The sequence below is a fragment of the Amyelois transitella genome, chromosome 25, assembly GCF_032362555.1.
Source record: "Amyelois transitella isolate CPQ chromosome 25, ilAmyTran1.1, whole genome shotgun sequence".
NCBI lineage: Eukaryota > Metazoa > Arthropoda > Insecta > Lepidoptera > Pyralidae > Amyelois > Amyelois transitella.
This window is the reverse complement of record NC_083528.1, coordinates 4,991,684-5,003,898: the sequence shown is the minus strand read 5'-3', so window position 1 is coordinate 5,003,898 and position 12,215 is coordinate 4,991,684. Positions and strand designations below refer to the sequence as shown.

The following is a 12,215-nucleotide window of genomic DNA, read 5'->3' as shown; positions in this document are numbered from 1 at the left end:
CTTATATTTAATTGCATAGTAAATACGATAGCAAATAAAATAGGTACAAGATTCTGATCAAATAGAAAACATCATTTCCCATCTTACCGGAAAAGTACTTCTATGCTTGTAGTTAAAAGGAGGGAACGTAACAACTGCGCCACAGAGTCCGTCAATAAAATGAGACAAAATAAAAATTGTACATCAATTGCTTATTAATTCCAATAATTCATTTGTTCCACGCCATTGGCTGATAAAAATGGTAATTCCAAAACACCAACGTACCTACGTAAAGCCGAAAATAACATTATAATTATTACGCCATGATTGCCCCGAACGTTATCAATATAATCAGCTTAAGAATTCGTAGAAACAAAACGCGACAAAAACACATGACTCAATAAATAAAAGTAGCTAAAAATCGGACACTACAAATTGAGTCAATAGTCAATACACCGCCTCTGTAGTGATTACACAGACTCGCAGTTACGTAAATATACGCACACACGCGCACCACACTCACACACTTAAGACTCACGCGCACTAGCAAACAATCGCCGTGGTGTGAGTATTGCAGGCCGCAGGCAGTTCGACCCCTCTACAAAATTCAGTCCAGCTCTAGACGCCGTTCAGTGCAGACGTGTTCAACTCTCAAGAGTTCGACGCATTGGATATTTCGTCATAACAACATTGTGTTTGTGAAATTCAGGACGTGAAGTGGGAGTGATATTTTTACATTTTTTTTTAAAGTACTGTGACCAAATCAGACGTTTGTGCATCGCTGTTTTATGTGAATTATGACATTGTACCCCCAATTTGGATAATTCCGAAAAAGGAGTACGTGAATACCGCAAATATTTTTGTAAGTATTATTTTTCTAATCTTTCATTATTAAATCCCTTCTATCCTTATTTAAAAATTAAAAAAATAAAAGTTTAAAAAATGAGATTTTGGTTGCAAGAAAACAGATGGTTCAAAAATGATTAACCAGCCATTCAACAAAAACAATTTACCCTAACTTTTGAAATAATTATTTTGATTAGTTTTATTTATTGGTTACAAAAACAGAATTACAGAAAATCAATATTTAAAAAATATCTCGTATTGCACAATTAAAATTTAAATTACCATACACATTTAAAAATGGAATGACTAAATATTCCTAGAAGTCAATGACTCTCAAACTGTGTTCTCGCGGTGACGGGTGCCAAAAATTTTACGTCTATCCGCGTTTTCGATGATAAGCGTTGGTATATTTCCTTGTTTACAATCTCTTGTTTGCGTTTCTACTTCCTCGGTTTTTGCGCATATTTACCGTAAATCCCAAACAACGTTATTATTTCCAATCAAATTTTGATGCCAAATGTTTTAGGAAATTTAACATAATGTATACACTTTTTATCCAACGTATCAGATATGACGAAGTTATCACAACCTTTTGTCATGGCGAGACAGACAGTCGTTACCGATAAAATAACATGGTGTTTCAGATTAAACGCTAATAAAATTTTAAACTTATCTGTTCTAAAAATAAAAGTTATCTGAAAAGTTTAACGATATAAAAGTTAGATTTTATTAATGCGATTATGTATTAATAAATCTATATCAAGTAATGAGATAGGTAAAATGTTGTTTTTTTATTAAAGAGGTACCTATATGTTGTCCCTTTTTAAGTACTGGTGGAAATTTGGTATTATACTGGACATTAAATACTTCGTTTTGTAATTAATTATAACATGAAGTCTCATTGGGTTACAAAGACAGCTTTTGTTAATCTGTAGCTCAAATTTAACTTAAATTTTGTTTGACTGATATTTTTATTCCAAATTTATTCTATAAATACGTATTTAATTTTATAATTGTACGTTTTATATATTTAAAAAAATTCAACTTTAATGACTACGATTCTAAATACGAATTTTGAACGGATAATTAGTGTATTGCAATTGTAGTATGGTGTCGTAAGCAGTGCGCCTGGCACGGCGGCGCTGTCGTAAGCCATTGTGAGCTGCTTACACAACTGGTTCAAGGTTCCGATCCGGCGTGCATTCGCCCGCGGATGTAAGGAAACTAGACACAACTTTTTGCTTCTTTATACACACCATGATTGATCACTTCGGGTAGGTGCCAAAATTTTCGTGGATTTCCCGAAACGTATTTTCAGTTTCATCATCGGAATAAAGTTTAATTTACCTTGATCTATAAACTACTTTTTCATTGTTTTACACAGATTTCTTAACAATGCTATTTTTTGTAGACTCATTCTCTTTTGTTAATGTTGTTGCCAAATTCTCTTCGGCATTATTTAAATTAAGTGATTCTTGCGCCTACAAGATATCAAGACAATAGTTCCTTTATTGAAATAAGTTCGATAAAATGATAGCCATTCAATGATATATTCCTCATGTACACAAGATATTATTTCCATAACTATTAATTTCATTACATTGTTATCTCTTTGTTTACTTTGTATGCTACATGTGCTTTTGCATGACATTGGCAATGTTTTTGTTTTAATGGCGCTAGACACTTCATAAGAACAATATGACGTCATGCTGGCAGCTCACCCAAAGGAATAATATTTTCATCGTCTGCTTCCAAATGTTATTACGCATTTCATATACCAGTTTGTAAAATTCTTATTTTTCGTTGTAAACGAAACTTAAAGATTTCAAAATTGGAATAGACAATCAATATTGTTAGATATTATTAAATATTGTTATAATTTTATTAAGTTAGTAAAATATAAATAGGTATGTTGTCGCGACGCGGCAGGCAATTATTGTATATGTAGTTCTGTACAACGTTCATGTAAACACTGTCCGTATATGATCGATCGTATAAAGGTCAGTTCCAATATGACGCAACGTTCCCGGGGTGGGTTGCGCAATACACTGCAACTACTTGTAGGCAAACTAGATTATTCTAGGGCGGACTGATATCGAAATAATAAAACTGTAGATTACAGAATTTAGAACTAATTCTTTTGTTGCAATTCGAAGAAAGTGGTAGCGTGCTGATAAAGTCTAATTAAGTATTATCATTTCTTTGAAATAAAAAAAAACTTGAACTTATCACATAATTTATATCATGGCCGCTCTCAGTTTGAGATAGTCATAGTATCTACGTCAAAGTAATATAAACAAAGTCATGTTTATATCATGAAATGTTTATATTAAAGATATAAAGTCCACGCCCCTTTCTACTAGTTGGTATGCTGGAATGTACAAGGTCTGAATAAATTTCCGCATTGAATATTGGCAGTCAACAAAGAGAAGAAATAAATGATAAAATACAAAATGCATTTAAAGTACAATGATGTAATACAGGAACCGCAGCGCAAGGCTTACCGGAAGGTTTGAAGTTAAAGGTCACACCGCATGCATACGTGCATCATGGATCTTGAGCTCTTTATCCTGATCTGCTTAAAAAGACCCTGAATCATACACGCAACATGAATCACGTGAATGATGTTCAATCACAAATTAGCAACCTTATGATCTGTTAAGTAGGCGCCCCAAATTAGCGTTATCAAATCAGCTTAACCTTATTTACGAAAATGTGTCATCTCTTTACATATTCAAATAGAGAACAATAAAAAATGTTCGCTAGGATTAAAATCCCGTGTACGTACAAAGAGTACGTGTGTGCGTAGTTACGTAATATTTTTTACGCGCAATACAGCGATAATTTCATCGTCGCGAGGACAGGCAAAGATAACTTGACCTATTTTTTTTTATCTCGCGCGCATACTGTAACCTACTTAGCGCATGTGACGCCGGACCAATTGCAGAGAAGTGGGACAGTGCTCAACAAACTTTCAGCGTCCTCAACCATTTGTAACATTTGCTGGTCAAAACAGAACTTACCTATGATTAACACGTTGAATGCTAAGTCATTCAGTCAGTCATGTCATAAAAAACAATGTTATAGATAAATTCACTCATCCTTCCACTGGCCTTACCGATGAGTCACAAATATCGCTAAATACCTATATAGATTACTCGAAAACCAAGTAAATGATGTAAAAAAATAGGACCATTAACGTGTTTACACGCTTCCTAGAACCGCATCTTGTGTTGCATAAGCGGCTAATTTTGTTGAATGTGGCGCAGTAAAATAGGTTAAGTGTTTCTTAATATTGTAGCAATTAGCAGGTATTATAGACCAAGGTCGGATTTAACTGGGTTGCAAGACAATACTGTCGCATTTGTTATGATGCATCCGACCGGGAACAGGAGAAGGCCTTGACACATTTCTCAGCGCCGGGGTGTTATGAAACGGAACCTTGACACCAAAGCATTATCGCGCCGACCGATAGAGGCCGCCCCGAAATAACCCGATCCCCGTTAATTGGGGCTTGCGACGTGAGTGCGAAAAATCGGTCAAGTATGCACAGGTCTTCACGGAAAATGTTTGAAACATGTCCAGATGGCACGGCCTTACGCCAAAACCTTCGGTCGAATACAGCATACGGAAGGATACGCTAATGCGCGGAGACAAAACAATTAACTGGCGCGACAAAAGTTTACAAAACATTACATCTTGACATAATCTATAGACAATGACCAAGTTGGCGCCGACCTACAAATGTCAACTTTGATTGACAGAATAAAATAGCACATCTAAATACTACATGATTCTGTGGACTATATTTTGAACTTTAAAATGATTACAGTTTCCAATGCCACTATTCCATTGGCAGTAAAATGTCAATTCAAAGATGGCGGTCGGCCTACTTTTCCCGCGCAATAAACGGCGGCGCGCGCGTGGAAAGTTACTGCTGTACTACTTTCTCTACTTTTTCCAAGATGGCCGCCATTATCTATTATTATTTAAACTAAGGTCAAGAGCAAAATACTTTGTTTCAATATTTACTGCCTTCTTAGGTATGTGGCGTGACATTGTTTTCATTTTAGTGTACTTGCACGTTTTCGTAGAAACAAAACGTGATTCATTCGTACGAGTATAGCATCAAAATGGAATTACAATAAGGTTTCCAAAAACAAAGTGTACATTATTATACAATCAAAAAAAATATTTATTTTTATACGGTGAAGCGGTATGACCTAATCATACCTACCGAGAAGCGAACGCCCCTTTGTGTTCAAGTTCGTTAAAGGTTAAACACGGATTTAGCGTTTGCCTATATTAATAGAGTCAATGCGTAATTAATGACCGGCGGTCAAGGGCGTTGCATTAATGGGGCGTTGTCAATTAATTTTCACGTTCCGCGATCACGTTGTTGTTTATATAACGGTGCAGAGAAGAGCAAACGTGCTTCGGACGGTGTGTTGCGCAAGCCTCAACGTGAGTTCAAGTACGGCCACGTGGCGAGCGCCGCGTGACCACCGCCGGGCGCCGCACGTGTTCCCGCACCAGGACTATCACGCTATAAGGTCACACTAGGATAGAAACACTTACATCTGTAGCATCTATCTGACGCGGAACTGATACCTTGTTGCGCAAATCGCGATGTTCATAAACTTGATCGGTTGTGTAATTAAAATGTCCTTATGTTATCAATATTTACGAAATATTTGATACTTCGCTCGGTGACTCAGCGACGAAAGACTGTTTAAAAAGATAAGATAAGAATCATACTCGCGGAACGCGATGTATTCGTGTCAAATGTCACGTTGTTTTTTTTAATCATTAGGTTTCTTACAATGTAGACCAATTGGTATCCATTTATAAAAGACACGTGCATTACACGACCTTAGTTTTATTCACGTGTCAACGCATTGGTAATGTGCAGCACGATTATGATAAATGTTTAATTTAATTGCGACAAAAACTCACATCACGAGACATAGAAGTTTTGTAAAGTCAAGTTCAAGTCAACAATGAGTTTTGTTTATAAAATCATTTGATAAAAAATATCCTCGTAACTTAAATATTAAAAATTTAATTAGATTAAGATTTCGTTATTCATATTACTACATCAAACGATATTTGTGGTCTTGCCAAACACATTACATCGATTAAACAAATCAATTTTACACTAGCGACTAGGCAGAACAAGCGTACTAATCCATTACACGTTTCCCAATGCAGCCTTGAAAATGGACCAAATAATACGATTTTTAACCGCTAAAACAAGTGACGAAACTCTAATAGCAGTTTCATAACAGTATTACAAGTTTAGGCGATGAGCACAGAGCCGGGTACCGTACAGTGGTAACCGTTAGTAAAAGTACCTTGTAACTGTCGATTGTCAAAATCTGTTGCCGTTAGACTGCACTTGTTTGATCGGTCACGACACGGCGGCGGGCGACGTCAGTTTGGGAACCTGTGTTAGTTTTGTAAAATTCCAAATTCGATTTTTAAGTTTGAATGCACCTGGCCAGTGCTTAACAATATAGTTTTTTAATGTTTCTTTAAAATAATTTGACCTTAATAATTTTTCACGTCAAAATTGAATCTATCAAGATGAAAAAAAATTATTGCAGAATGTTGTTTGTGATCGAAAGCTTATACCAACAAGTGGAAAAATAATTTATTAAAATAAAGACCTTCTAAAGTAAAAATTAATCATGTACACACGGTTTTATCGATAAGCTAATATATTATCAGTTGATTGAAAGTCGAAATCCAGTATATATTAGCATTAATAATAAAAATACAGTTGATAACTGGAACCGGCAACCGTTGCCGTTGCCGGTCGATAACGGAGAGGCACAGTTTTTATCCAATCAACTCCGAACGCGGTCTATGGTAATTAAAAATAAAGTTATTTTTTTTTTATCATAGCGTCTATGATATATCGCTTTCAGTGAAAAGTATTATACTCCAATTTTTAAATCAGTTTCTTGTTCTGGCTTTGGTAATAAGATTTTTAGGTAAACAAAGTTGATACTAAAAACTTGATATTAATTGATGTTATTTTTATTTTTATTTAAACCTAATGAGAAATAATAATGATAATCAAAAAGAAAAGATTTGGTAATCGAAAAAAGAAATCTCTTATGAGAATTTTATTTTAATTATAATAAGAAAATACGTGATATTAATTAAAATACGAGTATTTACACAGAACGTCGTGACATTAACAATGTACAGATAATTACGTCAAGTGTTCGAATAGCTAAATGAATGACGTCATTGCAGTCTAATGAAACAGTTAGATGGAAAATCATTACCATAATCAACCGCCCCAAATACTGTTACGAGTGGGCGTAACGATAAAAAAAAGTTACAACTAATATAACTGTACGAAATTTTTGTAATAGATAAGGGAACGCATATCTTTAGTTCTTCGTTAGTTAGTTTATGACTATTACCGCAAATTTTATGACTAGTCTGAGCTGTAGGAATTTTAATTGAGTATAAAACATGACATTTTGAAGTTCAACAATGGATGCCAATTAAAGTCGTGATTATTTGAACAGTTAGTCGGCGTAACGGGTGCGCGCGCGCATCTGGGGTGACCCACTGACACCGATGTCGTAGAACGGATCGACCCGATATCAATGAGTCTTTGCTTCATCCTACAAAGCTATTAAACCGAAATAGGAAATAATTATGTAAATTTTTCAGTAAAATCGGCCTATTTAAAACATCACGACGTAAATAATGATCCTTTTGAATTTCATATCAGTTTGAATTTGGAATAATATCTGAATAGAATAATTCAAATGAGCACGTTAGCGATGTTGTGGTACAAATAAAATTTAGCTTTTGGAAAATAGATTTGAAATTTAGAAAGAACTCTCACGTTGCCAGCGTGTGCGATGTCCGCGTGTGGAGGAACGTGATCGCCAATTCTTTTCTTTGCACTAGTTCGTACCAACAACATTGTTTTAAAATTCGAAAAAAGCATCGTTTATAGCCAATACAATGGCGGCTTTATCAGTGATTCTTCTATTGTTTTTTCTTGGATAATAAAACGTTGATAACATTACGTTTTTGGTGCAATTTTTTTACACATCCTGTGGTTGTTTAACATTGTCGAGCATAACGAAAACTGAAGTCAGATGGTCACTTATACAAATCGATATCGCACGCGCATTCGACTCGAGGGCGCGTTGCGTAAGGAGGTGAATGACTCCAATTTGATCAATCGATGAGATTTATCGAAATAAAGCAATATTGCTGAATTATCCATCTGTGTCGTCAACCACGTTCGATCCAACGTGACCGCCTTACGAAAGCATAATATTTAGGTAATAATTACAGCCCTGACATGCAAGCAGCTCTCTTGCAATTTCAGCTGAGAACCAATTAAAAAGAGGTCAGTTTATTATTTGAAAACATTCGCGATTAGCAGTCAATTATTAATGAACGATGCACGAACTTACCTAATACCCAGGAAGTGAGTTTTGAAACGGAAGAAATCCGGTGTAACCTTCATCGGTTGTAGGCTCGAAAGGTTAAGAAATGCAGTTTATTAATGAGTTTGCTAACATGAAGGGAGTAAAAAGCGGCAAGTGTGGCAACACAGTGATCCACGTGCAAGTTGCAGCGCGGGATGTTGCGACAGCCATTTTTGCAACCATCTGTTTTGTAATCGCGACATTATTTAGACAAGTGCAACAGTTTGCGTGTTTTTGTGTAACTAACGTAACGTTTCATTTGTTTCAGAACTACAGTGAAGATTCGTGCGGACCTGGTCTCGTCCGCCGAAACATGGTCGCCGAGTTCATCCTGAGCCAGCAGCAGCTGCTGGCGGGCGGCGGCGGGCCCCTCGGCCCCGCGCCGGCCCCGCCGAGGGCCATGCCCCATCCGCCCCGTGCCAGACTCTCCGTCTCGCCACACTTTCCCATGGACCAGGCACCATCCAGCAACGGCTCCTCCGGGGACCCCAACGATTACAACAACTCGTTCGAGTTTGGAAAGCGCAAAGAATTTTTCGGTCAGCGCAAGCAACGCGAATTCATCCCGGACAGCAAGAAAGATGACGGGTACTGGGACCGCAGACGGCGGAACAACGAGGCGGCCAAGCGATCCCGCGAGAAACGCCGCTTCAACGACATGGTCCTGGAGCAGCGCGTCGTCGAACTATCCAAAGAGAACCACGTGCTTAAAGCCCAACTAGATGCCATCAAGGAGAAATACGGAATCTGCGGAGAGACCCTCATCAGTATAGATCAAGTGCTAGCTACCTTGCCGACGTGTGACCAAGTTCTCTGTGTGACCAAGAGAAGTAAGCTGTCTGGCGGTGCTTTGTTCCCACCTGCACCACCACCACCGCCTCCGCCACCGGCGTCTCCCCCCTCCCCGCCCCCACAGCGAGCGCCCGAACCTTACCCTGAAAGGTTACCAGCGCCTGAAGCTTACTACCCACATCCCGCACACTACGAGCCCCCTGGCTCCGTGCTCAATCTCTCAAGATCTCGCCGCGCCCCCTCCCCGTACGAACTCTCCTCTCTCTCTGGTTCAGGGGACGAGACGACAGAGCAGTATGCACCCGAGAACAATTGCCTACCCCTAAAGCTGCGCCATAAGTCACACTTGGGAGACAAAGACGTCGCTAGCGCCCTTCTGTCCCTCCAGCACATCAAGCAAGAACCCGGGCCCCGGTCGTCCCCCTCTTGGGACGGCGAGGGTTCGAGCGACGAGAGAGATTCCGGCATTTCCCTAGGAGCAGAATACAGGCCGCAGAGGTCCGAAGACAGGCTGGCGGAAGAGGAAGATGCCCACTTAAAAGCTGAACTAGCACGGCTCGCTACAGAGGTGGCGACGCTGAAGAATATGATGCACCAAAGCAAAACGCGCGCGCACGAGCACTGAGCACGGCAGCGCTCCCCCGGGCTTACGTCTTCGCGCGGACTGCGCAGCCGCAGCGACCCCGTCTAGATGTCGTGTCGATCTTGTTCGTACAAACTGTCCCCTGCCCTGTAGTTACCACGTTGTAAAGAGAATATACTTTGTATCATATGTGCAGCTCTTGCGGCTAAGCCGTGTCGCCTAATTGTAATCCTTCCTAGTAGTTTTATGTCGTGGTCGATGTTAGGGTCGGATGGTGTACGCAGTATCATGAGACTAAAGGTGTAGACTTTTCGAGCAGATTAAACTACTCTACTCAGTGATAGATATAAAAAAATGCATTTTTAGTGTTGAGCTATGTATGTATATGTAATAAGTAAGTGTGGTAGATCTGTTTCATCTATTCGAAGATTCTGGTGAAGTCTTTGGCTAAAAACTAGCTATCTCTAAGTTAGCCGTAAGTTTGATCTAAGTAAAATTAAGTCCATAGATTATTTATAAAGTTAAATGTATATAGTACACAGAGCTCGGAACGCCTCGCTGGGCCCACGGCCAGTGGGCTTCAGCGCTCTGTGGTATAGTATTTCTCAATCAGGTTGCCGATTAAGTTCCAAACCAAAAAAAAATGTGGAAAATGTGGTTAAATCCTCGTGAAATTGCAATTAAGATGTTAAGTCAAACTCCTTCCTATTTTATACTTAAACAGTTAATGAATAATCAGTTAAGAATACCAGTGCCTTTGACAATACATACCTACCTTACCTAAAGAATATTTTTGTACATTTATTAGAGAAAATCGATTCACTATATCAATGAAATACCATGTAAATATTAGAGCCCCTACTACGGGTTTGCGACGTGACTCGGATCAGGCTTCGAGTAGAAGAGCGAAGCAAAGCGTTCGTTTTCTTTTGCGGAGTTTATCACGCTAGTCGAGTATGGGTCGACCGTGAACTCGTAGTAGGACTTTTATCAAAATCCTAAGAAGGCTAGTTGAAGTATTGGATGTAAGTTTCCTAGTATTGCTCTAAAGGGCATGTGATAGGACTGATGGACTAAGTATTTATTTATTTCGGACCGTGAAAAGATAAGAGGATTTTACAATTTATTATCTTTGTATAAGAAACACTATACGATATAAATAAATTGTGTACATTACAATATAGAAATGAATTTTATTTATCTACCTTTCATTACATTAGCGGAAAAAAAGAGATGAACGGAGGACGCTCCACTTAACTCCACCGACAAGAGTTAGCTCTTAAATTTAAGAAGAGGCCTCTCTTTACTCTGATAAAATAAGGGACATTCTCAACTGTTTGCTTTAAAACCAATCAAAAGGTTCTGGAAACGCATCAAAGAGATAATTTGGCGATTTGGCAAATTTTTTGGGTCGGCAACTTGGTTGCTTGCTTGCCTAACTGACACAAACCACCTTTTAAAAAATGATAAAATTAAGAAATTATCTCAATTATTTACTATCTTTTACACTCTACAAAAAGCAACGAATTTAACCTACAAACGAATACAGATTTTTCGAAAACGGGAACTTTAGTTTTTACATACTGGCTTTATGATGGAATTGAGATTCAAATAGTGACAGGTTACTAACCCATCGCCTAAAAGAAGAATCCCAAGTTTATAAGCCTATCCCTTAGTCGCCTTTTACGAAATCCAGAGGAACGAGATGGAGTGGCCCTATTCTTTATTTTATTGGTGCCGGGAACCACACGGCACCTAACTTTAATTTTGGATAAAATTGTCCTTGGTAATACAGAGGCACATTTTATCTCTAGACAAAATTGTCCAGATATTTCAAATTTTAAGAAGATTAGTTCTGTAGATAACGCGTGAAGACACAAAAAGCAGATAAACTTATTTTCGAAATTATAATATAAGTATGGTTACCTGCAAATTTTTAAACATCGGCTGATGCATAAAACAGCAGCAGGGGTAGACAGAGCAAACAACAGATTTGAAAAACTGAAAGGCCACGTTCGGCTGCTTGGCTTGTAAGTATAAACTGATAAGAAAATAGAGATTATTATTTTAAGTTTGAATAATCGGATCAGAATATATTAAAAAGTTAAGTGAGGGAAAGACAGTAAAAGTTAGTACCTAATAAAAAAAGTATGTGTTCTAGCGTTTGTCCTGTTTGCAAGCTATAGTTCCATTCTGAAGAACACTTTTGAAGGCCACGTTCCAGTAGGAAGAACTTTCAATGAAACATGGCTGTATTTTAAGTTACTATTATAAACAAAACTATCCCTCGTAAGTTTGGTCATATAGGAATTTTGCTAAAAGTAGACTGTGTTACTCTTGAAAGTAATGATAATAATTATTGTACCTAATCTTTCTGATAGTCTTATCTTCGTGCTCATAGTTCATCAAAATTGGTGTAATAATATTCGATTTATTCGGTACGAACAATATACAAATATTTTCTCTCTTCAATATTTTAACTGACTCACTTAAATTTCAAGGTCCTTAAATAAATTAGCAATTTGGTCTGAGTGTGTTATTGCTCT

At 37.9% G+C, this 12,215-nt stretch overlaps 1 protein-coding gene across 2 annotated transcripts; it reads left to right on the top strand.

Annotated features, from left to right (window-relative positions):
• Positions 1-429: 429 nt before the first annotated feature.
• Positions 430-10,845, top strand: LOC106135243 (nuclear factor interleukin-3-regulated protein). Of its 2 annotated transcripts, none has more exons than XM_060951510.1 (2): positions 430-841; positions 8,563-10,844. In XM_060951510.1, the coding sequence occupies exon 2, from the start codon at positions 8,608-8,610 to the stop codon at positions 9,709-9,711; it is 1,104 nt and encodes a 367-aa protein (XP_060807493.1). In that variant the 5' UTR covers positions 430-841; positions 8,563-8,607; the 3' UTR covers positions 9,712-10,844. The 2 variants fall into 2 exon arrangements, with proteins under 2 accessions (XP_060807493.1, XP_013190939.2); XM_013335485.2 differs by lacking the exon at positions 430-841 and adding an exon at positions 6,608-6,696 and having other exon boundaries at positions 8,563-10,845.
• Positions 10,846-12,215: the final 1,370 nt, after the last annotated feature.